Genomic DNA, 27688 nt, shown 5'->3' on the forward strand with positions numbered 1-27688 from the left:
ATGGTGAGGGCTTTGCTCTGCATGCGTTGGTACAACACCCTACCCTCCGCGAGTTTCTGCCTGCAGGGTGACTGGGTGAGAGCCGAGTGTGCTCCTTCGAACAGTTACGCTAAGTTTCAGAGCCTAAATTCACACCTTTTAGAGGGTAAAGTGCCTCCCTGCAGTGTTGGGGAAGCAGGCACAGCGTGGGGTGCAGGGGCTGTGTTTTGGGTGGGTGGCTCCCAGGGTGCTCCCCAGGCAGCGCATGGAGCAGGCATCTCCCCTTCCCCTGCGGCTGGCACTTAGCACCACGGGCTGTGGATGTGGCACGGTGTTCGTGTCCTTGGGACATAACAGCACTGGGACACGATGACCTGCCACCAAGACAATGATGGGACATCCTGGGAGGGGTTTGGATCTCCCTTTTTTCTCAAAGTCCAAGAAATAATTAGGGTATCCTCATTTTTTTAACCTGTGGGGCTGCAGAGGAAAGCCTGGAAATGGGAACTTTGCTCTCAGTAAATACCGAGAGCTTTCCTTAAGCAGGTGGTTTCAGCTGCAGGGCTTTCAGGAGACAGATCGGTTCAGCTGAAAAGGGGATATTTGGGTCCGTGTCTCAAGACAGGGAAACACCATGTGCTTTCTACAGCAGGAACCACAGCTCCGTGGCCGCAGGTGCTGGTTCTCTCTATGCTGCCATGCCCCTGATGCACGATGTTCACCACTCACCATGGTGCCCACCACAGGATAAGGTCCAATATGGCCAGAAACCGAGGGGAGCAGCTGTAATATCAGGTGTTGTTACACCACAAACAGGCACATAAATGAATGATTCTCTGCTTCAGAATGTGATTTTTTTTTTTCAGTAAATTTCCCTGCATTAAAATTTTTCATACTGCAAGTTTTCGGCCGAGGTAAGGAAATGAAAACCGATGTTGGAAGATTAGGAATCCACACACTGACACACATCAGAGTGAAACCAGGAGATAGCTGGCTCAGTGAGTTTGTCAGAGTATTTGTGTTGCATAAAAATAAAATGTAACTTTCAAAGGTGCTTCCTTATGATTTTATGCGTGCACCTTATTTTGTTCTAAGGCAGTCGGAAACTTGTATTTCAAATTTTTCTGGGCATTTTTTTGTATTTTTCATTACCCTGTGTAGCTTTACCTAACCCCCACTTAATGTGTTTCCTATCTAAATTAAACATTCCTGTTCTTTTCAGTCCCTTTCCAGTGGGGGCTGGCAGGACTGAGAGCATACCAGCAATTTTTCTGCCCTCCTAAGAACAATGAAGTATTTAGAAGTGTTTAATTGCTACCTTGAAAGTTGGGCAGATGCTGGCCTGACCAAAGTGGCCTCAAACCCAAAAAGAGCCATGTGCTTGCAGAACTGTGCTCCTCAGCAAGCCCAGGGTCCTAGCAAGGACCTCTGATTTCATTGCATCAGTGAGGTGGAGACCCCTGATGCTTATTCATCTGCTTTTCTAATATTTTCTCTCAGCATATAAATAAATATATCTTACAAAGGAAATAAAAAAGCCTCATCTTTTATTTTTTCCCCTCAACAACACATACTTGTCTATATTGCTCCCAAGAACCTGCAAAACCCAAAGCTGGGGTGAGTTTAGCTGGGCAGGAAGTTGGTAGCTGCTGTTTGTGACAAAGAAAGAACAAGTGAAAACAGTGATTTTGGTCTTAAAGACTTTTTATTTTTTAATATTCATGTAAAAACAAAAAAACCCCACCCATCAAACAACGAAACAAACAAAAACAAATAAACCCAGTATGCAAAAAAAGGCAGAAAAGCTAAGTCTATACTGAGAGATAGGGATAAAACCGTTGTAAAGAATATTGATATTTTAAAAAATAGGACAGAATTTACCTCTGCAAAACTAAATTGTTCTCCTTTAGAAACAGATCCTTAGAACCAGTCCTTTGCTAGTACCAAAGGGAGAGTCAGCACTGACATCCAGCAGAGGTAGTGATCTATCCCAGGTGGCAGCAGGGGACAACGTCCAGCCTGAGGCAGGACCAAGAACTTCTGTTGGATGGAAGCTCTTCCCACCTCTCTGCAAGATGGTCATCTCCTCCAGCCATCAGCCCCTGGTGCCACACCCTGCCAGGCATTCCCTCCTCCTCTCACTGACCTGCTTGAGGTGCAACCTCTCCACATCTCCTGGACATGTGCTGGAGAGGTACCTCCATGTGGTGGTGGAGAGCTGATGGTTATGGAGAGCTGATGGTTATGGAGAGCTGATGGTTATGAAGATCTGGTGAGTACAGTTTGTGCTCACTGGGATCACTGATGTTCAGTGAGACAGCCTGCTCCCTATTCATACAAGCCATTGTGGATGCCAGCTAGACTGGTAGCTTCACCTACCAAAGGTCCAACTCTGCAGAAATATTCAGCTCTACCTTTGATCTCTCCAGAACATGAAACCACTCAACATAACATCAGTATTTCACCAAAACAATTCTGCCAGTGAACTGCAGAGAATTTATAATCATTACAAGCAGGGCTAAAACCTATCACAGATACCTGTCAAAATGGCTACTTTGGAGGTTTTGGACTCCTTTTTTCTCTCTAACTTGTCCCTCAGTACCCTTTGCTCTGTTCATAGACACTTTCCAGAGCTTCGCTAGGATGTGCTCTGGAGCCAGGTGGGAGGACCTGCTAACGGCACACAGTTCTCCCCTCCCACGTAAGCTCTTGTGTCTCTTCCTCTGACTCCTTCGAACAAATTTCCTCTCTGATGAGTTGGCTAGAAGAGGCAATGGCCCACTAAGGAGTTAATCTTCACATCACTGTGGGAAGAATTAACACAAGAAAGTCCTGATGTCAGTATGAAGTTACACATCTAATGCTCTCTGGGATTTCTGCTCCAAATGTAACTAATTAATTCTAAATGAGAAATTCTTCTGGCTTCATTAAAAATGACATCTGCGGGAACACCGGTCACACACAGAGGTTTTCTGCTATTACAGCAAATATCTCGCATAGCAATAACAATGGATTATACATATTCCCTGTAGACATCAGAAGAAATAAATACACTTTGGTATCATGGGTTATAGCAGATGTCTAAGTAACATAAATCAGATCAAATGTCACAGCAGATCAACATTGTAGTACCACCAGCAAAGCAGAGGTGTATCTGAGTAGAAACAGTCACCAGGGAGGACAATGCCATGACTATGGGGTCTGTATGCATTGGCCACAGCCAAAGGGACACAACTGAATTTACTTAAAATACACAGCAAAATAATACAGAAGACTACTAGATTATAATTTTTGCTTTTCAACCTGCTCCAAAACAAAATTGGGTGGCAAAACCAGAGCAAAGATAAAATATCATTTCATCAAAACACTCTTTTTTTCTGATGAACAGAGGACGTCAAGGTCACAGGATACTGTTCTCTCCAGACTCTGAGAAAGTAGGGGATGACATTGCCTAATTTCATGAAAGCCTGCTCAAAGGGAAGAAGGCAATGGGGCAGCATCTCTTTTACATCTGAACTATTATTAAACAGGAATTTCAACCTATTAGAAGAATTAGAAAAAGGCACAAGGCACAATCCTGGTCCTGGATATCAGAGTTTATATATAAAATATGAGCAAACTGTTCTACTCTGAGAGCATAAAAAGGCATCACTTTTGTTATAGACCTCCTTATGGTAGGCATACTAACAGGCAGTCCAATAAAACCGATGTTCATAACAAGCTAGGATACAACCTCAGAGTAGGGGAAACGTGATAGAAAACACAGTCCTATTTATAGACTGCTTTGTTTGCATATACTTTTTGCTTCTGAAGTTAAAAAATATTTTATAAAAGATAGCACAACTCAAGCCCAGAAAGTCTACTAGACATAATCGTATTTTGAAGGGTATGAGCGTCTTCCATCCTCACTTCGAGCAGCTTCTTCATATCCCGCACCCTTCCTAGTCTTCGTTTCAGGTTCATAGCCTGAACCAACCTTATACGGCCCCGTTCTGTAGGAGATATTCCGTCCTGACGCATTGTAGGACACCGCTTTGTAACTGAAAGAGACATGAAAGATGGCATCAGCCAGCGGAGGGTCTGTGACTACCCAATGTTGCACACTGTGTTCCTGTTTGCTGTTGGATTTTAGGCAGCTTCTTACTGTTTTGTCACTTGGAGACACAATACGAGCTCAGAGCCAACCATCCATGGAAAGGCTGCAAGTCTCTTTCACGTTTTTTCATAAACTTATACTTTCCTTCCCCAGAGTAAATCCTTGGTTGAGTGAAGGACCCACCTACAATAACCATACAAAGGCATACAAAGCCCTACCTGGTATAAATCATAGCTCAGCTGATGCAATCTACACCTGCTGATGATCTGCTGTGCAATTTGCAATCAAAGTTGCAATTAATGGGCCTGACTTATCCAGTACACTGCAAATTTTAGATTTTAAGGTTGATCTCTCCTGCCCTCTGTTTGCAAGTCATGTAGTCAGGGACTTTTGACCCATGGTACAGGTCAAAACAGGTGTATCATCATGATAACTCTTGCAAGAGGGGTATTACGCTAGACATATCCTGTGGTGTGGTGGCTGTATGCTAACCCAACACCCAAGGTTTCGTGCAATACCTTCCTATGTCTGCCACGTATAGGCTTACCGGGATTCTTCTGGAATCAGCCCTCTGCAAGCAAGGCACATCATGATGCCTCCTACGAGGGCCAGGCCACCTGCCACCCAGCCAACAAAGAGGGCTGAGCCAAAAGTGTACCTACAAAACACAGAGAAGTGGCTGGTTAGTACTGTGACAGTGGTCTGGTCTGCTTCTTCTGAAACACACTGAACATTGTCATTCTCCCTCTGGCCCTGCAGAAGTTCCCATGAACACCATCCCACCTGCAAGCTCATCCTCAGTGGGCTCTCAATATCATTCTTGAGCCGCATGAACACAGACATCCCAGCTGATTTGCTTGGACAAATTATCTCCAGTGCAGATAAGAAAAAGACAATAAATTTTCCAAGTCCTGGGACTGGACTAATATGCACCCAGAGTTTGCCTTTCTATCAGCCACAGCACACCCTGGCCCTGAGGGAGATCCGCACTGTGGAGCATCCTGAACCACTTGACCACCTACCTGTTCTGGACGTTCTGTATTCCCATTCCCTGGTACATGTTGGCTGTGGACATCCAGAAGTTTGTGACCAGCATGTTGGCAAACACAGACACTCCAGTGATGGCACACAGGCCTGAGATGAGACAGAAGGACAGACTGAGACCCACAGAGTGCAAGCAGTCACCTTTGGCCTTGGGGAAGCACCTTACAGCTCTGGAAAAGTGGGTGAGACACTGCTTTGTGTCCTGGCATGTACCTTCAGCAGAAGTGGGGACCCCAAATGTGTTACACATTTTTGCCAGGTTTTCTACACATTTACAATCCAGCAGCAAGAACACAATGTCACACTACAAAATCCCAAGTCATACCATCTTTCTACTGATGTGTTTTCTCACAGAAAATGAGTTTAAGAAACAGATCATTTTAGATGCTGAAAATATCCAGTAGTTCAGTTTTAAAGATTTTTTTTACAGTGAAAAACATGGACAAAAGATTCCCTATCAGAATTTTTTTATTATTATTATTATTATTTTTAACAGGAAAACACTCTCTGTCATGTGAAAAAGGAGATACGTTCAGTTCACAACCTGTTCATCACCAGGTAGTGATGCCTGCCTGACTCTGCAGGTAGCCTGGAAGACCAGACTCAAGAGGCAGGAGCTTCCATTCATCTGCACAGCTATCGCTGTGATGCCTGGCTGTGACGAGCCTGACAGCAATACTCTACACCACTGTGGAAGGGGTGCAAAACACAGCTAAAGGTCATATCAGTGTTTGTTGCCAAAAAGTATGGACTCCAGCTTTTCTGGGCATCCCAAGTCTTGTTGGTTCTTACTACACCCACCAAGACCTCTGTGTCTTTCCTGAAACCCAAATACTCACAGCACTGGGGAGGGTCTGAGCAATCAGTGGTGCTTCTGCTTCAGGTCCCCATCAGGCTACTTCACTAGCATGGTACTTCAGTGTCAGTCTTTAACACTTCTGTCCTGAAAGCAGCCCTTATTTTAGGAAGAAACACAACCTCCAGATCACAGAGGTGTGCCCAAGGGCCAGGTCCACCATGGCACATGGGTACCCAACTCTTCAGCTAGCTCAGACTAGGGCCTTATTTTGAAATGGGTGAACACAGGCAAGGGATGACCCATCCCAAGAGTCAGTCACATCATTCTCTTAGACACCCTCTCTTCAGGAATGCATGAGTGGTCTTTTAGAATATCCTCATTGGCCAAATTCTCAAACCACTGACTCAAATGGGTAAAATGATAGATTTTAAGTGCAAAATTAAAGCTGTGTTGCAGAAGGTGGTTTCCTCTTTCCAACTTGTACTTGTTGTTGTGTTGTATGTCTCATATCCCAACAAAAGAGAATTTTTTAAAGGAACTTAAATATAAGGATTTTAAAGTTTAAAGGAACTTTTATAAGGATTTTAAATAGGGGCATTCTCCTTCCCTTCATTAGGACATGGATTTGATTAGTCATCTGCAAAAAATTGTGGAAAAACCTGTAAGTGATGTATTAAGCATTTGCAATTTTGAGGTAGATGGGCAACACTGGGCATTCCTACAGCCTTCCTGATAACCCACAAGCTAGGCTACCACAGCCCTGAGAGTCTTCATAAAATTATTATGTATAAAGCCTGAGACTCTTCAAACAACTATTATGTATAAATAAAGGATATAATAGTACATAACAACAGTATACATATAACAGATTAAAAGATACATTTTCTTTTTTATCTCTGGGCTGTTTTTTCAGCCTTCCATGTTCTGTCCCATACAAACTTCTAGTTTTCTTTTACCAAGCAGTTAGAAACCACTTGACCCCAGGAGGCCAGACTGGAAGTCAAATGCCAGTAACTTCATGCAAGCATCAATGTTTTGGGTTGCTCCAGAGCATCTGCTACCTATGACCAGAAGTGCATGAAGACTTGCCCAGTCCTCAGTTCCAGGCGATCGCAATGCCTTGCACATGAAAGACACGATACCACCCACTTACCAGCAACAATAAACATGATGCCAGAGGTCAGAGTCATGTTGGCTTTTGCAGAATCCTCCATGCTGCCAATACGGATGCACTTCAGAGCAAAAATGCACACAAGGAGGCCAAGGATGCCCAGGACAATACCCACAATCATGAGGGCCCTCACAGCCTGGAACATTGCTGCAAAACAAATTGACAAGAGCCATGATGAGTGACTGAAACGAGATTCATCAGAGCCTGGGAGGTTTTTAAAGATTGTTTCTGCCTAAAAATAAAACTATTAAAGAAGAAAACCTTGGAAAATGGGCACCTGATCTACTCTCAACGTTACCTGGGGCACTTCTGGAAATGTGCCTCGTTGCCTCATCTTCCCAAAGAGTTTGATGGCTTAGACATAATTTTTTGTAAGTTGGCACTAGTCACAATTTATTCAGCTGAAATTCATGGAGAGGAGTTGGTGTACAGCTTGGATAAGCATGAAATGTTTCATAACTGAATTGATTGAGAAAGCTTTTTTTTTCCTCCCCAAGAGGCAATGAAAGCAGACAGCTCCACCCAATTATTCGTGGTATTTCCAACTACTGTGTGACTCAAAATGGAGTTCTGTATGTTCCTGCTTTACGCTAAGACTCATGTCACAGGAGAAGAGGAAAATCACCTTGACAAACATTATACATACACTAAGAGAGAGCAACAAAGCTTTGGCAATGACCTCCCCCAGCATATGGTTAATTGTGATGTCAGTCCTGTATAAATCTGTCCACATTCATTAATACAACACACAAATACCCTAGCATTGAATTTGTTTAGCAGCCTGCTATCAAGGTGGGAATGCTTGGCTCGAAGCAGGCTGTGATGCTGGTGGAACATGCCGGTGGAAGGTGAGCACTGCTCACAATCAGCTGAAGGTAACAAAGCCCTCCAGACTCCTTTTGCCTGGAGTAGAAAAGGAGATGGAAAAGCAAAGGGAAACTTGCACCATTTAAAATGGAGAAGTAAATGGAAAAGGCCATGCATTTGAATACCAGGGTGATTTTCTAATAAGGTAGCACATATCCCTTCTTGCCTGCAATTCAGTGCTGGCCCCAAGTAACTTCTTCCCCCCACCTGTGCATGCATCCCTGGCAGAGACAGGAAGGTGGCAGCACTGGCAGAACACTGGGAGGGGGTGGTCAAAAGTATTTCAAGGGCTGCTCTTCTTGACCTGCCATGAGCTCTTGCAGCCCTGGGTTTGGCTTTGATGCTTCAGGGTAGATGATGTGGGCTCATGACCGACTGAGAAGGGCAGGCAACATATCCTACAGCTCCAGGGACTTCACTCAGCCTGCCTGTCACCCCTTTTGCTGGGTTGGCCAGGATGACCATAGTGCCCAAGGATCCCATATGGCCTGACTGGAGCAGGAGGCACTTGTGCAGAAGAGCAGAGAGCAGACCTTGCTGGCCTTGCACAGGTTGGGAGAAGGGTTTATAAATCCTCTACAGGAGGACAAGGGTGAGTGTTGGGGTGCCCATGTGGGTCTCCTTGCTTGTGGAGTACCACAACCCCAAGCAGAACCGCCACAACTCACAAGGAAGCCAGCGGTCTGCCATCCTACAGGCTGGAAATACACCACCTTCTCCCATCTGGCAATCCCACTGGGGCTGCTACTCTTATGACTCAATTTGCCCTTATCAGCTGATAACAAGTGCTAACGAGTCTGGGATTTTCAATCTCCCATTCATCAGCCCCCAGGTGCAAGCTCATTAGTTATTATTCATCAGAGAACAAGAAGCTGGCGGATACGCCTTATCAGCCCTCAAAGGTTGTTCGTGCAGCACCTGATGCAAAGCAGAAAGCTGCAAAGAGAAGAATATCACAATACTCATTTGTCTTTACAGTCACTTAAGTTTCTTTGCAACTGCTCTTGTTTCAGGGTAGGTAGGAGAGGCTGATACTCCAGGGCAGCATAAGACACTACAGATCTTGACAGAAGGCCCTTGTCCCCAAGACAGTCATTCCTGGGATGCTTCCTACAAATCTTATGGTTCCTAGATGCCATCACTGCGGTGGTCTCAACCCTTCAAGAAGCGACCCTAAGCTAAGACCTCACAGAGTTTTTCTGGGTTCCCAGGAGAGATGTTCACAGTGCCTTGGGTGCCCATGGAAGGACACAACAGGCAGGCCAAGCCAAACAGCTCCTGGGATGTTGCACTTCTGCTGGAGCACTGTGTGCCAGTGTGGTGGATCTCCATTGAAAAGGAGCAATCTGCAGCTGTTGGAAAGAGGAGAGGGAGGAGCACAGCAGGGCACAACAGAAAAAATACAAAATAGCCACCAGTGATTCCTCTCTCCATGAGGCTGACTTATGCACCATCTCCACAAAGGGACAGAAAGGAGAAAAAAGTGCTCCCAGGTCTGCTGTGGCATGAAAGCCTCTTCACTTGGCTCATGGGACTGAAAGTGAGAGCTGTTTGGAACGAGAGCACTGCAGTTTCAAGTGAATTTGGGCATCCATCAAAAGTCCTCTCAATAAAGCTGCTTTCCAAAGGTGAATGACCTCTCCTAGAAGGAAGGAGTGGAAGGGCTTAGACAAACAAGGAGACTAAGGAAAAAAATTGTATCAGGAGCACTAGGTAGCAAACAGCCCTATAGTTAAAGTAAAGCACAGAAACTACCTGCTGTTTTACGTAGACATTTTGCATGAGGTCAGATAACTTTGCTTCATTCCTGCACACATATGGTTGCTCATTTTGCACACCTGATTTTCATACAAAGGGATAGTGCACACAGAAAATAATAAAAATGCAAACTTATTCACCAAAATAAATGTCGGTGATCTGAAAGCACAGTTTGCATCACTGTTTTTCAGATGTAAGTGAAACTGGAGAGTTGTCTTTCCCCAGTGTTGCTGTAAGTAGTGAGAGGTGAGTGAAGTAAAACAAGTTAAAGTCATCTAAACTAACATCACCTGCATTTCTGTTACTAATACAAAATACAAATGAGGAAATCTAACTTTATGACTAGTTAAGATTAATGGAATATAGAAATTTTAGGGGAAATAACTGGTTTTTAAGTTAACCAAATTCAAGTAGGGGCATTCCTTCTTCATGCTTTAAGGTACTCATCAACTAAATGGACCCATAAAGAGAACAAAACTAACAGAATACCTCTAAGACACAACAGAAAATGCCTGTGACCACTTTGCATGTTCCCTTATTGCTATATTACCTAAAAATAACATAAAAAGTAAAATCTTCGTTATGATAAATTGGGATCAAAACGATGGTTACCATCACTTCATTGCTCTTTTAAAAACACAATCACCTACTCTCGGCATTATAAGGATATGTATAGCTATTAATCAACATTTGTATACATAGTTTAATAAATACATCTTTTTATTCTTTAAAACAAATGGTCCCGTAGAAGAAGTGACTTCAAACATCAGTTTTGCTCTTCCGAATGAAAAAGAAGTCGCACAGTAATCCTGAAGTACACAGAAACACATTTATTCCATCACACCCCTCGTAACGGTCACGGGCTTTTCTCGAACAAACACCACAGCCAATGCACCGGTCTTCAGCAAAGCACCCCCTCCTGCCTCACAGTAGGGAAGTAAGTTTGGCATCCCTGAGGATGCAGGGCTGAGAGCCCACATCATACTCTTTTCTACGCTAACCAACAGAGGCAAAAGGCCTGTGTACAGTAGTGCATGCTTTTACCTATTTGCAATTGTGCGCCAAGAGTGAAAAACACTCTCAGGGTCATATTTATTGATAGCTGGCAGGGCATGGGCACGACAGGTCACAGGGAGGCATGGCAAGCCAGGCTGACCGCTTCCCTCCCATGGGTCCAGCTAGCTTGGGAGCACTGGAATACCCTTGCATGCGGTGGGGTGGGAAAAACGGCTCTTTTTGTATAGTAAGCAAGCAAATGAAAAAGTAATACCCCTCTGGAATCTATGTCTGTAACCTCTAGAACTCCCCAAGTAATGTAAAGCGACTGACCACACCTTTCCCCTTCTCGCCCTTCCTACACATGCTGCTCACAGACAGATTTCTTCAATTCCAGTTTTCACTTTGGAAAAAAAAAAAAAATTCAGTTGTTTTCCGTAGAAACCATTATTCTAATAACAATGCAAAATTACACACAGCTGTTTTCCTTGTATTTTGATTCAAAGGGAGATAACATCTGTGGGTTTAAACATGCTCACCCTCCTCACATCAGTGGAGCTGTGCTGATTTATGCCAGCAACAGAGCTGAACCCGTGATGCTCATCCAGAGATCACCTACACACGCTCCAAGTTGTAACCTCCACTGAGTAAAGGTATTATTTTGGTAGTAAATATGCACATATTTTTATGCTCATACACTGAGTAGCCTGAAATTTTATTCCTCACAAAGTGCTTTAACATATCTGCTCCTGCTTTTGGATGAAAATGGTGCAGAGCTACAGGAGAGCTCCTGGGTTAAACCTGGTACATCTCTTGCCCCTACCTGGCAGCCCAAGAATGGTGAAATATGGCCGGCATTCTGTAAAGCCAGAGCTCTGCCGCACGCAGCTCCTCCACAGTCCCTGATACTGGAAGACGGCTGTGACCGGGTTGTCATACAAGTCCTGCGTGCTCCACATATCCATGGCAGTGGACACGATGCACCCCGCAACACCCAGTGATGAAACGATGAACCCCATCACCTGGCAGATGGTTGTGGACATGTTGTCTCCCCCAGAGAGAGGATGTGAGACAGCCCTGATGAAGCCGCAGACCTAATGGGAGCGCCGAAGTCCTCTTGACTGAGCCACCAGAAATGCAGCAGCTCTTATCAGATGCTTTCCATTGAGCAGTGTGTTTGCTCAAAGTGTTTTTGCAAGATAGTCCAGTTTCACTCTCACTGGGTAGGTTTGTGCTGGCAGGGCCAGAGATATGAGCTTTTGTCCTTTAGAAGTGCTTGTCCTTCCCCAGCTAAGCAGCCACGCTCCGTCAAGTGTTAGGCAACCCACTTGGAACATGCGTCGTCCCCCCACTGAAACCCTTTGCTGTCCATCGGGCTTCTCCTGCGTGCTTGGCACAGTGCAAATGTGCTCAGAAGGGCAGAGGGAAGGACCACGTTCCCAGGTGAAATCAGCACCTAGCCCAGCTTACCGCCTCCCTGGCCCTCTGCTTATGCAAAGTGGGAGTAGATCTGCCATCAGACCAAGATAGGGACTTCTCTACACCCGGCCACCCATGCAGGCATCTGCACAAGAGGCATGGTGATAGAGAGGGATGCCAACGGGGAGCTCTGCAGGAGGATGCGGGGCCACCAGCTCAATCCAGGGAACAAACAGGGACGTGGCCACTCCTTGAGGCCACTTTGAGCATCACCGAGGTTGTCTCGGGTGCTGACCACGGCACAATCCAGGGCGTCGAGCCAAGAGTCCCAAACTGATCCATCAAAGCTCCTGCAACCCTGTTCTCCTCCTGCCCACATCCCCATTGGCCGTCACATGGTCCCACTGACACCCGTGTGGGGAGGAGAGGAAGAGTGCAGGGACTGTTTGGAAAGTGCTTTTTTACAGGTGCTTATCTGCTTGTGGCTGGGGGATGGTCCTGGAAAAAGGGGTGGAGGACATAAAAATTACGAAATTAATTATCTCTTTGCACGGTGGAGAAGTGCTGGGCTCAGGGGAGCCGTATAAATTCACCATGCCACTCTGCCGACAGAGCGCAATGAGTTACAAGGACCTTCCAGACTTCACGCTCATCCATTCTCATCTAATACCCTGCTCCGACTGATTTACTTCAGCCCTGACCTAGAAACAAATTCCCGCTTTAACCAGTCCCGATACCACTCTGTGCCACAGGCACCGTCAATACCATTGCCTGTTTGTGAAGTCGTGTGAAAGCCACCAGGAAAAGAGGAAAGGCTGATTTCTGTGGATGGATGAGTTACAATGGGGCCATTACGTGTTGTCTATTGCTTCTGCCTTCTGTAGAATGACCACCCAGGCCACCCTTTTTGCTTCCGTGGTTGTTCAGCAAACTGGTGGGCAGCAGACAGAGATGCTTTTGCACTGGACTCTGTTGTAGCAGCCAGAGCACAGTTCACATGTCTAGGGGCCACAAATCACAGCCACCAAAGCCCCGCTGGGTCAGGCACAAGATGTCTTTACTTCCAGCAATTTGAATAAAATTTAGTCATTTTCACTGACTTTGGCAAGTTTATATCAGAGGAAGGGCTAGCTTCAACATATCTAAAGGTCAGAAGTTGCCAGTAAAAATAACAACGTGAACAAAAAACATTGAAATGAGCCCTCAAGAACCAGAGGTGGTAAGAGCTGCTCATCCTCAGTAAGGGAGAGATCATGCTGACTAACATTCCTCATCTTGGATAATGCTTTGTGATAAATCAGGGCTGGATAGGACCTAGAAGCTGGGAGGACAACAAAGGTTGGGAAGGAACAAGAAGCTGTGAGGACAATAAGTGCTAGAACAAGTAATGTGGCCAGCTCTCCAGCCCGTCCTTCATTGTCTCACAGCGAATTGTGTCCCAGTCCAAGAGATCTGGCTGCACCCAAGCAAGTCCTTATAGTCCTCAGCAGCTTTCCAGGTCTCCTCTACCCCTTCATGCCCCAGGACTTGCCTTCTTGACATCTAATGGAAGGAGACCACATCACTTTTTCCAGGCTAGACCGCTTCAAACTATGTCCCAGGGACAGATACTCCTCCTATTCCCAAGGGTGGTGTCACCCTGTATCATTAGTGTGCAGCAGCTTGCAGGGCTGCACAGAAAAATGGACCCATGGACTGGTGACAGAAAAAATAACCCCTGGGAAGGAAAAACAGAAGGGAGGGAGAATACAACATATCTTTTTCCAGACTTTTTTTTCCAAAACCCTCTACCACTTTTTCAGTGCCTGTTTTTTTTCTGCTATATTGAACATCTGTGTGGTTGCATGAATACCAGTGGAGGTGGACCTCCCATGCACCATGCCTGTGTGTTTGCTTTGCTGGGAGGGGAGCCACCACTCCTTCCTCTAACTCTTTCTGCTGGTTTTGGTTGCGTGCAGCTGGAGCAGCTCTTCAAGTCAACAGAGATCTTCTCTTCTCCTCTCCCCTCCACCATTTCACACCCCCAAGCCCCATTGCTCCCCCCAACACACCTATTGGAAAAATGGCCATCCTCTGGATTGCCCCTAATTGTGCCCTGAGCTGGAGCCTGCCACCCAGGCACTGCTGCCTCACTAACCTTTCCTTGGGGATACAGTTTCCTCCTGCTGATGGGGGATGCTGCTTCTCATCATCCCTCTTACTCAGGGGCATCATAACCCCAGAACAACGGTGGAGGAATCAAAACAGACCCCAGGTATGCAAGAAAGTTCGTGTGAATCAGTCTGTCTTTGATTTTGAGGGCCAGATTAAGTTATGTCTCTGAAGAGGATAAACCAGCACAAGGTTGCATATTCTCCCCTGAAACCTCATGTGTGGTCTCCAAAAAATGGAGCTGAGAAAGCAGCTTCAGCAATGAGGGTCATGCTGCAGTCCTTAGCTAAGAGGTAAGCGAACACCCAACCATCCTCAGCACTCCAGATGTTGTCATCTTTGAAGGATTATTGTGTTTTGGGGGGTTTCTATTTGCTCATCCCTAAAAATATTGCCTAAGGTGCTATCCAGCCATTCTAGCATTAGCTGCTAGTTATTTCTCATGCTCTGATTGGCATCGCACTTGTAAACACTGAGAACTCAAAGCTCCCACAAATACCTTCCTCAGTGGTTGGTTGACGCAAAGTTCTTGGAGAAAAAACACAAACTTGTTTCCATCCCAACGTTTCCCCTAACCCATTTTCTCTGCCTTTCTGAAATGTTCTTATTCTAAGCTTATTTTCAATGGTTGTTTCTGAGCCACTCATGATAGGGAAAAATACATTTCTCTTTGAAAAAAACCTCATCACCCTATTTTCGCAGCACCCAGTCCAATAACAGCGGATCACGGGGAGTTTTATCTGAACTGTTAGCTCAGAGCACAACCTGAAAAGTAGTTGGGTGATAGGATAGCTGTAGAGCATGTCTAAGCATCTTTACCACACCTGATGTTCATCTCCAGTCACCCCTGGGAGATGTCTACAGCCAGGAGTGGTTGAAGGATGGGGATCTCTCTCCAAGCATGTGTCTCTTGCTCAGTCTCCAGCAAGGTGGTTGAACACTTGGGCCAGAGGGCTTGCCACACCACATGGTAATGCTGAGTAGTATCTAAGGAAGGGACATGGTGGGGAGAGAGCTCTTGCAAAGGCCAAGCTTCATCATCAAGGAGCAGAGAACAGGGCTTCCACTTTGAGTATTAGGACATCTCCAGCAGCTTACCCAAACTAGGAAAAGCAAGGGTACTTTGTGACTGCTCCCCTCTGCAACCTTTATTTCAGCTCATACTTGCTTTATCTACCCAGGCATTGACTCTATATTATCTCAAAACCGTTCACTGGGCCCATTGCAACACCTGAATGTTATCACCGCCTCTCCCATAAAAATCACCTACAGCTCATGTTTACTTTAAAATTTGCAAATATAGCTCACACCCCGCCAGTCAATTCCAGCTTGTTCAGACTGAAACAAAGCAAAGCCACCCTTTTCTTTCTGTCCCTCCATTGCTATAATGGCCACAGCCTCCAGGAGTGTATGGTCCACCAGTCCATAGCATGAGAAGGGCTGACTGACCTTTCTGAACCTCAACAGGGAAAGGGCGTCATGGAAGGCCCCCGTCCCATCTCAGACCCACTCTACACCATTGGTCTTCAAGTGGTCCAGAGGGGCCTTCGAGGTCCCTCAGCAGAGCTGGGGTGCATGAAGCTGCGTCCTTCCCTACGTGCCTGTGAGCTGTAGCCCAGGCCCACATCTCCACAGCCTCTTGCCTTGTTCCTCTTGTGTCCCTCAGCCCAGATCCTTTAGGATTATTTTTCATGTGTCTCATCCTTTTGTGGTGTAAAGACAGGAGACAGTAGCGAGGATGTGATGCATACATCTAGCTTCCTGATATCCCCTACAGGGCCCTCTGCCACCTCTCCTCACCCTGAGAGTCACTGGGGATCAGGGTGCCCGAGACCTCTCTAAGAGTCTCACATTAGCTCTTTCTCCATCCCCACACCTCCTTCAGCTCCTGCTGTGAGCGCAAATCCATGGCAGCCTCACACACGCCCTTGCTGGGTTATATCAAGTCTCCAGCCCACTTGGGCCACCTGTGCACAGCCCTTCTGTGCATGAAACTTGGTCCCAAAAGACTTTAAGCAGGTTACAGCAGTTTCCTGCAGACATTTCAAAATTTTGACCTGAACTGACTAGGTTAAAGGATTTTAAGTAACAAGCAGAGCTTGGAAGAGACTTTGTGGTGGCCATGACCAGTGGAGGATCATGACACAGCAATTAGCAGTCCCAATCCTTAAAACTTTGGGCGTGAAATGGTTCCAGGGAGCAGAGATGCCGTTTCCTTGGCCAGTGAGCTGCCCTGTCTCCAAAATCCCTAGAGAAAGGGTTTTACTAAGGTTACGTTACAAAATATGTGTTGGTTCTTTGAAATAAAAGAAAACCTTGTCAGGACATCAATATAGAAGAAAAAATCCAGAGACACCAACATTAAGACTTACCAGACATGAATTCTCCTCAGGGAACAGCTACACATCTCTGCTACTCTGCACCAGTAAAACTGAAAGTAGTTGTTTTATGCCAAAGTCTGGACAGTCATGGTTACTTTCCCATGGGCTATTTTTACTCTGACCCCTCTAGCAACACATACCCTTTTATTAGTTGGAGAAGTTTAACAGGATGTTCTCAGACTTTCAAAGTTTGCTGTTGGAAAAGCAAAAATATTCTTACTTTTCAAGTCACCAGCCTTTTGTTTCACGGCAGAGAGGTGCCTCAGCCTTTCTGAAAGGGTCAAAAGGGGTTTTGACTTGAGAACAAAATGTCCTTTCAAATATGGCTGAACCGGTCTACCTGAAGAGGTCTGGGAAAAAGGGACCAAGCCATACAACAGGAAAATTACTGCCCATGTTACTGTGTTTTAACAAACTCGTAAGCAACTGAGAAATGTTCCTTTTAGCAGAAAGTGCCTTGTGACTTCTGCACTAGGTGAAACTACCAGCCTTGCCAGTGTGTTCAAATTCAGATCGTGTCCTCCAGACAATCACAGTAAGGTCTGCCGACACACCAAAGCAAGTGGCAAAAAATAATAAGAGAAAGCAAAATAAGAACAAACAGGCTTAGTTCTCAAGTGACATATTTCACCAGAGACTATTTATAGCTGAGCAGCGAGGGTGAGAGCCGTAAACTACCTGTGTTATTTCTCATTTTCATCTATTATCTTGATTTTTCCTCAATCTATTTGAAATTAAAAATCCCAACTAAATTGAAGATAGATGATGGGCAAGACAAGTTTAATCTTTGCTATGGGAGCAAGGGATTGAGAAAAAAAAGTCCTCAGAACCCAAAACTTCATTGATGTACTCAGGTCACCTCGCTGCTTTGCTAGAGTCCTATTATTTTTATTCACTCCGGCACTATTGTTCCCAATATAAATTGCCATTGTCAGAATAATAAATAGGGGGTTATAATGGAAATGCTGACAAACCATTAACTATGGTGTGGTTAGCAAGGGGGGTTTAATGGAGATCAAGGTGCAGCAGTTAAAATAAACACTGGGATGATCCGTTTAAATAAGATCTTAGCAAATTAATAATTTGACTTTTAGCATCGTTTTCTCCCCACTCTGGCTGGGATAGAGTTGACCTTTGCTGGTGGTGGGTGGGAAGAAATGCCCATAGGAGCAGATGAATTCAGGAGACGGAGCCAATCTATAAAGCCCAGCAGCGGGGCACTTGTTTTTGCACCAGCTTCTCCGGAGACTGGACGTGTCAGACAATATATAACAGGAGGGAAAAACGGAGACGGGGGTAGAGCAAGGGAGTGACTTCAGAAGAGCAAGCCCTGTTCATTAAAAAGAAAGGAAAAAAAAACCCACCGCACTTTGTAGGGCAGTGCTGATAGCTCCGGTCACAAAAAAGGATCTTGTAGGAACAAAACCACATAAATATTCGTATACCTACACACCGGCAGGGAAGGTACAGACTCTCCAACACCACTGAGGATGAGGACAGCAACTTTGGGGGGTTCAGAGTTCCACCTTTATTTTTAAAGATTATTTTTTATTCTTTGGATTTTTTTTTTAAATCCCTTTTTGTGGGTGACTGCAGTAAGCCCAGCGAACACACATGGTAATTCCAGTCTAGTGGAATTCACCAGTTCATTAGAAACCCTGACATTTAGGATAACGTGTTTGTTTCTGTCCGCAACTGGGAGGGAGACAAAGAGCTTGCTGGATGTAGCTGGGTCCTGTAGGAACGGACCAGTGTCCCACAGCCCATCTACTAAATGAAGGAAATCCATCCCCCCAACATTGCTGTGTATTTCTATTTTAGAAAAATATAGACACCAGGCTGGAGGCTTGGGTATTTAAAAAAAAAAAAAATCACTGTTTTTATGATGGAGGCATTTTGAAAGAACAAAACCCCCCAGATCTCAAGTACTCTGGTTTCTTCAAAGATTAAAGTAGTTCCCAGAGCTGAACACTTGAAAAGTTTAATTGCTTCTGCTGTAGAGTTACATTTTCTGTAATTTTAAGCTTTTAGAGCTGAAGAACTGAGGAAGTTCTGCGGTGTGTTATGTGTGCGTGGGGAGGATTTGCTTTTTACACCTCTATTTGTTCCTTATATGGCAACTTTAATCTCTTTACCTACAAGCAATTAGCCTGCTGGAGTCAAGTTTTACCAACCTGTCCTGCCCCTTGCTGCACGCATTTTCCCTTGGTGAAACTGCTCAGCTTTGCTGACTGCGATAGCCTTGCACAAACATCCTTCTTTGGATGTCACCCTTCATTCACTCGTACCTGCCACAGCACACAGCTTTTGCTAGGGGCGGCACAACTGGATGCCCAGGCAGGATCAGGCCCATGTCCATCTAGAAAAAATGCATGTCTGCACCCCAGAGCCTGTGTGAACAACAGAGGCATTCAAAGCCATGGGTCCAGCAGGAAGAAGATGCTCACAGGCCTCCCTGGCCCCTGCATGGGGATACAGCAGCACAGCTAATGCCCGGCACCAGCTGGGAACCTGGATCCAGAGATGAGTGACACGGAAATACAGCTCGAGGGATGAAACACATCTCCTACTGGTGTCTGAGGCCACAACTGCATTGGGTTATACTGGTTTGATTTTCACAAAGATAGACTATCGGCGAAAGAAGCCATTTTTGTGCACAGTGCTTATTTCTGTGTGTTTTGAAAATGCCATTTTGCAGAAGTTCTGCAATGATTTGCTGATATAATTGGCTTCTTTCATCCATTCTTGCTGTGTCAAAGCACAAAGGCTAGATGAATATAGTAGTCTAAGTGCCTTTTATTCTTACTGTATTAAGGCAAGAAGAAAACACAGATAATCCTGTTGTAACCTAATTGTTTGCACCCCTAGATACTCTGGGCACAACCAGGACAGGAATGATACCCATGGAAGAAAAAACTGGAACCAAAGAAGAATTAGGGAGAAATCCAGCTTGGTGATGTTAGCCTGTACAGAAATAGAGTGAGCTGAACTGTGACATATCCTCTTAGAAAAGGATCTTCTCTGATGCCAAGGATATTAGTGGTTTCTGGTGGGAAGCCACGCACAGCCATGCAGCTGGGGTAGGAGCATATACGCAAGCCACCCGTGGCATGGGGGACGAATCACCCCATGGAGCAGTCACTGCTCCAGGTGTATTGCCTCGACAACACCTCAGGAATCTGATGCATAATCAGCTGTAATGAGCTTTGGTGAACCTCAGCTTGGCCATGGGGGGGGGCGGTTCAGGTTGAGATACCTCCAAGGGACCTATCATCCAAACAGAGTGAGTAGCTCAGACCCCTTTTGGCTAAAATTTGGGTTCCCCGCTCTGCACTAAAAATTACCCATCACCACCTTTCAAGCGCAGGTCCTGGCACATGCCCATGGCTCTGCCCTCGCACCCAGCAAGCCCTACCTGGCAGCCCCAGGATGGTGAAGTAGCCGCGGCATTCGGTGAAGCCGGAGCTCTCCCGGACACATGTGCGCCAGAGACCCTGGTAGTTGAACACCGCCGTCACCGGGTTATTGTACAGGTCTTGGGTGCTCCACTGGTCCATGCACGTTGATGCGATGATGCCTCCTATTCCTAGAGCAGACACCACAAAGCCCATGGACTGGCATATCGTCACAGACATGGCGCCAAGCCCTCGGTAGGCAGGTCCTCGGCACGCACAAGCCTCCACAAGCTAGGTCTGCGGCAGGCAGCCAGGACGGAAGGGACTTTTAGCTGGAGGCACAGCCTACGTCACGGACGGGAGTCAGGAGAGGTCTGGTCTTCACCATACAAACCTACCCTTTCCCTTTATTTGTCTCGGTGAGATAATTTTCCTTGCTCAGTACCAAGAGCCGTTTGTTACGCACGGCGTGAACGCCTCGTTCTCTGTTTACCTTATTCCCTCCAGGCAGAGGTGCAGCCGGCACAGGGCAGATGGTGACCAGCGGGTACCTCTGAAACAGCCAGAGGAGAGCTTCTGCAGAAAAAACTCTGCGCTCCAGGAGACCAAGCACAGAGATGTTTAAATTGGATGAAACATAAAAATTATGGAGAGCCAAATAATTTCCTGGCAGGGATGATCCTTTTGAGCCAAGTGAAGAGGCATTTATTAGCAAGTCTATATCTGGGGATGTTTGCTCAACCAACACATTTAAGCAAAGGATAGTGTATAAAAGAGGATAGCGTATAGCAAAGGACAGTGCACCGATGTTCAGATGGACCTTTTTGCTGGGTGAGATCAGGCTGGGAGCCCACAGGAAAGGCAGCAGTTCTGAGAAGCGAGTGGTGTGAACCTGCAGTTTGCTGTGGGAGGACCAAGTCTGGCAGGCAGAGCGAGGAAAAAAATAAATAGAAACAAAAGTAGATCTTCATTTGTTATTGCTTTATCCTCCTCATCCATATTTTACTGTGGACTTGTTTGGATGGACAACAAATGAGGGCAAGGCAGACATGCTGCTACGTATTACCAAGACAAGAGCACTAAGAGACCTGACCTTATTGCAGAAAATCACTTTGCTGGGTAATGTCTTTTTTTGCCCTTTCTGCTACATCCCTCACCACTTCCTTCCTAGTCCAGTTTTCCACTGGTGGCAACCTGTTTGCAGTTGGAGAGGGGAATGTCACTGGAGAGCTGCTCTCCGTGGGAGGGAGGAGATGATGAGACCTGTTTTGGCAGTGCCAAACTCACACATGGCATGTGGAGGGTCCAGGAAGGACCGTCAGAAGAAATGGAGCTCGGTGGGGTGACATTTAGGTGGTAGAAGTGGAAGGTCATCGGGGAGCGTGAAGAAGTGGACCACTATCATCTGGCTACATTCACCTTTGTTCAAGGACCATTAAGTCTCTCCCAGATACTTGGTCTTGTGTGTAAATGGGTTTCCCTGTGAAGCTGCTTCTGAAGAAGATCTAACTTCTTGTGTGAACGCAGTGGTTGGCTCCTAGAGATTATTTCATTTCTGCCTCTTTTTGAGAGAACGAAGCAAGCTGGAAGGGAGCTTGGAAAGTCATCCAGTCCATTCCCACATCCAAAAATCAATTCTGAAAATTTTATGCCTAATACCGACGTGTGTTACACATCATTCATGAAAAATAGTGTCTAAAAGTAAACACCTAACAGGGAAAAGGTAATTCAACAGTCCTCTGGTTTAAACATTAAATGGTTAGCCCATTTTCCTTGTTTTCCCCAAAAGAACAGCATTGGTGATTCATGTACACTTTCATAATTCATTCTCTATCCCAGACCCTTTTTTGGACATAGTGATATCCAGTTCTGGTAACACACCTCACCTGCTGCATGTCGTGGCTGGAATTACTTTCGGTATCGGTCAACATAACTTAATCACAGAAAGCTTTCCCGGTATCACATAACTAAATATAGAGCCTGAGACTAGAGCACAAATACACTCCCTGTATTTGTCACAACCGGGATCACCTGGTGATGGGAAAGACTCATGACAGCCAGGGATTGTTATCAATAAATTAACTAAAAGGATAAATTTGCCTTATATTTGATCAACGTGGGGGGCCTGAAAAATGCATCTCTGGTACACCTCGATCCCTGAGTGGGAAGAACTATATACATACAACGGGACAGATATTGGCCAAACCATCACTCTGTTTATTTCAGTGACTGTGCCAATTTACTACAGCCAGAAGAGTAGGGTCCAGGTGTGTGAGTAGTATCATTCACAAACAGAAATTTCATAACTGTAACCAAAAGGACAGTTTTATCTACTGACAACATTTCACACTGAAAATAATCAAGGACTAAACCCCTTCAACCACCTAAACTTACCAACTTGACATGAGAGTACCACTTTTTTATCTCGTTCAAAACTCACCAGCACCTTTAACAACTGTTTCTCGTGTTGAAGTGCAATCTGTGAGACTCTCATCTAGGTCATCTGGGAGGATCAACCACTATCCTGGGCTCTTGCCTTTGCTGTTTTCCCTCCTCTGCCCACCTTTCACAGCGCCTCTCATCCGAGGAATTTCTCCTCGATTTCCCAGCACTGAAATAAAATGCATCCTGCCCTACTTAGGTTTTCTGTAAAAGTTTATTCCTAGACTGTGGTTTTCCCCACAGCAAGGACTAGTCCACTCTCCAGAGAACAGTGTCAGAATAAGGTTTGGTATGAAATGCAGGTGCTTTCAATCAGCAGGACTTGTTCATTGCAAGGGAGCAGATTTAAACAACCAAAAAAAAAAAAAAAAAAGGAAAAAAAGGAGGGTGAAAGGTGGCTTTTCTGCATTTTTTTGTGCTTAAATTACTATCTTAAAAAGAAGAATTAAACTCATCCCAACCTCTTCCCTAGGTCCGCTAAATTTCTTCTGTAAAGCAAATAATTTTTTTATTTCTAAAAAAAATGGAAGAATGCCAGTCTAAACCCCTTCTGAATAGCTGCCACCTCCATTATGAAGAAAACATTAGGAGATTAAAATATCTCCATAGGGTCAAAGATCTCACAGCATCTCATCTCAGGATAAAAAGAACTGCACCAGAGCTGACCTCTACAGAAGCATAGTTGGAAACATTTATTTGATGCTACAAATAAGATTAAAGCCTAAAGATGTGCTTGTGAATATTCACGTGCTTGGTGCTCACCACCAAACCGCAGCAGCAGTTTGATGCTTTTCCCCACCCTCTACCTCAAATAGACTGGGTGGTCCTGCAGACAGGAAAAGTGGTATCACTGGAAGGTGACACTCAGCCAGGGACACCCCATTTTCATAGTCTTTCCCTGGGTGTCGAACCCACGTGAATTTTCCAAACTAACAGCTTAGGAGGAAGGATAAGAGATGCTGAAGTTGAAGGAGATGTTACAATGGGCAGATGAGCTGGAGCTTGTCTGTCTACAGGGGTTAATGGCCTTTATGCTGTATGAAGTGTCAATGAAGAGATGTGTGGAGAGAGCCAGCTTCCCTCTTTTCAGGACAATACCTCAAGAGAGACCTTGGGAGAGACAGCCTAATGCTTGCTGGGTGATGCTTGCCCATGCTGCCCAGGGCACTGCCTGGCTCTGCTTCTTCCTTCTGTTTTCCTCCAGATTGAAGTGGAACCAGAAAAATCTCCTTGTGCTGATAAAACAACCCTGGAGGAAAATAACCTGTCAACACTCAACAGTGGGATTTTCAGTACGTGGTGGTGGTGGTGGGTTTGGCTTTTTCTGTGAAATGGCCTCAAATTAGCTATGGAAAAATGATAAATAAACTGTAAAAATGAATAAGTAAAGGAGTACATAAATACTGTAATTTTTCATTAGTATATCAATAAATTAATATGAGGACAGAAACAATAAATTATACAAAACTTAGAAATAAAAAGTTCTGGGAGAAGACCAATTTAAAAATAAACCGAACAGGAGGATGGAGCGATGAATTTAGACCTGCAGTTTCACTTGCGCTGGGCCTAAAATGATAGTTATTTCTGGTAAGGACTAAATGGCATAGCCTCATCTCAGTCAGTTTTCTCCCACAAAATGGGTATGGTAAGGGCAAAGCCTTCCCTGGGTGTTTTTCTAAGGGCCTTGTCAGGGAAGATGCCATCAGCTGCTCCTGTTAGCCCAAGTCCTGCCAGCTGTGCCCACCAGCTGTTCCCACTGCCCATCACCAATGCTGTGACTGCTTAAGTGAAATATAATACCTGTTTGAGAGTAGAGCTTATGTTGTCTTCTGTGACTTTGGTGATTTAGACTGGCTTTAGTCATCGCTACTACACCTCCAAAGGGGGCCCCTTGTGGGACCCTGCCCAGAGCCAGCAGCCCATTCCCACCAGCAATGTCCATTCTCCATCTAACATGTCTCCTCACCAACTTCAAAATCCCATTGAACCTCTTTCTTCCAGCACAGTGGAGAAGATTGCTCCTGAATATGGGATTTGTCCCTGCCAAAGAGGACGCCTTGACTGCCTAATTATTTTATTCATAAGCCGGACGTAATTTCAAAGGCATCTAGGTGACCTATCTAAAGCTAAGTGAATCCCTCACCCCGGAGGAGACCCACTCTTCTTGATCCCTCCGGGGAGCCGGGGTTGGGTGGCAGAGGAGCTGCCGGGGGAGTTATGTGCAGCCGGACAATGAGAAACACATTGACAAAGTGTTCACATTATTGGCTGATAGGTCTGCATCAGTCACTCATTCACAAGCACAAGGTCTAAATTGCAGAACCAATTAACGGCACTAATAGCCCTTGCCTGAATTAATCTTTGAGACAAAAGAGGAAAGAAGTGGAAGAGCTATTAGCAAATCAAGCTGTACCATCCCTGCTTTATTGAGGGAATCTAAGTGTCTGTATTTGGCTATTATGAACTGACTGCAATTACAGCCCTCATTTAAAATGATTAAGTGGTTATAATTATTTTTCAATTAAAACTTAGATCTTCCATTTATACAACATTGCAGGCTTCAATTAAAGTCCTTTTTCCTCTCTTTTTTTTGGAGGAAAAAAAGTACCACTGTGCCAAAAGAATCTTGAATCTTTTCTACCCATTAAGAGCCAAATAACATGCTAATAACGCTTTTGTTTGCATCCCTCCTTCCTGGCCTCACTGAACTCCTACATGGTGAAGGAGATAAACCGCCAGGCACAGCACTCGCAGTACCTGCCAGAGGTCAATAAAAATGAGCTTGGAAAGCGGTACAGGCCTCGGCTGCTTCTCTGAAATGGGTACGCCCGAGTGAAAAGGTGGGTTAACCATTTTCAGGGATAGGCACTGCGTGTTACCTCGAAAGGGGGTTGGGTTTGGGGAGCTGGGTGGACTCGGTTTGTCTGGGATTTTTGCAAAGAGTGAACACACTGGAAAACACGGATCTGGAGTGAGTGTGGCAGCAGATAAGCTCAGGACAGGTTTCTTCCAGGTCTGGTTTTAAAAACTAATCTGGGGAGAGAGAAGCCAAGATCTTCATATGCAAATTCAGCAAAGTGAAAACTTTTTCTACTTTTCATTTCAAAATGACATTTCTGTTCTAACTTCACTTATAAGAACATAAAGAGATTTAAAAGAGGAAAGGAAAGGATGCAAAAAAGAGCTTGAGGAGAAATGTTTTAGGCTAGCCAAAATGTATTTTTCTGTGATTTTTTTTTTAGCCATATGTCCCAAAAATTTATTTATGCTTTTCATTACCTGTAGGAGGTTAGATACCTCTCATGGTGTTACTTGCCCATGACTTTTATTGCCAGGAGTGTTAGTCATCAGGCAAGAAAGGCAGCTACCATGAAAAAAGCCAGGCCATGCCAAGGAGTCACTCCTTCCATCAGTGGGTGGCCTCTAACAGGGGATGCCATAGTAAGCTTTGCCCCAGAAATGCTGGGCACAGAAGGAAACTTTATATAGAGTACATTTTGCAATTAGTCAGGGAGGGCTGGGTGGAGGGGATGACTCAGAGGAGCAGGATAACAAAGGGTTTGTAGCCCAGGAGGGTACAGGCAGCAGAGCTGCTCTGCACCTTTCTGTTTTTCCCAGCAGGTTAGAGTAGCAGCCATGGCTTCACCGTGTCATGGTCTTCAAAGAGCAACAACAAGCATTTTCCCTCCACAAGCTCATTAGTTCAACCATGAGACCTCCTTGTACATGCCCAAGCAAGGTGAGCTTCTCAGGAAGGGTGAACTTCACATAATCTCCCAACTACTGCACTCTTGCCTGAGGAGAAAACATGAGCAGAGGAGCTTTTGCCTATTGAAGAGTTCAGAAGAACTCATTAATTGCTGGTTGTTTCCGTGGCTTGTGATAAGGAAACATCCTGAAGGAGGTAGTGTTTGAAAAAGTAGGGAAACCCCTATTCCCACCCAAATTCAACTTACCTCTACAGACTTCCTTTTTTCAATTATTGACTTTTTGGTCTTAAAACTGACCTGCACTGAAGTGTCCCTAGACAAGGTTGTTGTCAAAGAAAGCAGAAAGACCAGATCAGCAGACAAAAGCTGGGACTTTCAAGTGTGTCTAGAGGACAAGTGAATGACATTGCCCCCTGTTACAGGGGCTGCAGTACCCTGTATTCACAACTAGACACCTTTATGAACCTAGATGGCAGGGCTTGTGCTAATACTTCTTCTCTAGATTTATTGGTGTTTGGGAACAGGTTGTTTAAACCAAGTCGCTGGAGGACGATGACCCAGTGAGCTCAGTCTGGGACCCCAGGCAGAGACTTCTCTGAGCAAGGAAGAACAAGCAATAGACTGCAGGTGCAGGAGCTTGTCTGACTGACACTAATACAAACTGTGCAACTAAATACATTCCTGAACAGTGGATATTGTCCTGGATGAGAGCTTTGCAAGGAAGAATCTGAGAACTGCCCAAAGTAATGTATATAGTTAGCTCCGACATGGTGGCTTTGAGTGGCAACAGAAACTCGTACTGTGAACAAAATGGCACAGGTATTCTCGGTGAAGCAGGTGGGAGTGGTGCCCCAGGACGAGCTCCTATGAGCACACAGTGCCTTTTCACAGTGTCCATAAATCAATACTCTTGCTGACAGCCAGTCTAGGTTTCCTTTCTTTTCCAGGTTTGGATCGATAGGCCTTCTTTTCCCACCTTAAATAATTTCTTGATCACTTTTTGCTGTTTCCACTCATGCATTTGTATACAAATATCATGTGGGCCACTTTTGTTATCTTCCTTCTAGGTGGCACAGCAGCTATCCCTTCATCTCACTACATGAATCATATTCTCTAATCTTGTATTTGTTGCTTCAGCCTCCTCCAGTGTTTCAATGGTTTTTTATTATTTTTACAACTTACTACAAGCCCTCCCTCTTGTGCTGATACAACCTTGAGGTTCTGTATTTAAGTACATAAAAGCCAAGAAAAGCAGAAACTGAGGTTAAAAGAATACCTTGTATGCATCTTGTGACACACTAAGATCCTACAGTCTTCAATTAAAGAGTGCTTGCCTAAAAGATCAGTGTGTTTGACGTGCATAAGTACTTCAGAGGTGATGACATGCTGCTGCCCACACATTTCAAGGCAATATGGTGTACTGAATCCTCCTACATTCATTTCTTTCTATACTGGAAGCAATCCATGAAAAAGTTTTCTG

At 45.1% G+C, this 27688-nt stretch overlaps 1 protein-coding gene across 2 annotated transcripts; it reads right to left on the reverse strand.

Moving 5' to 3' along the window:
* Window positions 1-3841: 3841 nt before the first annotated feature.
* Window positions 3842-20296, reverse strand: CLDN18 (claudin 18). Of its 2 annotated transcripts, none has more exons than XM_074878271.1 (5): window positions 20077-20296; window positions 7072-7236; window positions 5098-5209; window positions 4623-4733; window positions 3842-4019 (listed from the first exon to the last, which is right to left on the reverse strand). In XM_074878271.1, exons 1-5 carry the CDS (start codon window positions 20294-20296, stop codon window positions 3842-3844), a joined length of 786 nt encoding a protein of 261 aa, XP_074734372.1. The 2 variants fall into 2 exon arrangements, with proteins under 2 accessions (XP_074734372.1, XP_074734371.1); XM_074878270.1 differs by lacking the exon at window positions 20077-20296 and adding an exon at window positions 11534-11753.
* Window positions 20297-27688: the final 7392 nt, after the last annotated feature.

Source organism: Strix uralensis, chromosome 9, assembly GCF_047716275.1.
Source record: "Strix uralensis isolate ZFMK-TIS-50842 chromosome 9, bStrUra1, whole genome shotgun sequence".
In the NCBI taxonomy this organism is placed as follows: domain Eukaryota; kingdom Metazoa; phylum Chordata; class Aves; order Strigiformes; family Strigidae; genus Strix; species Strix uralensis.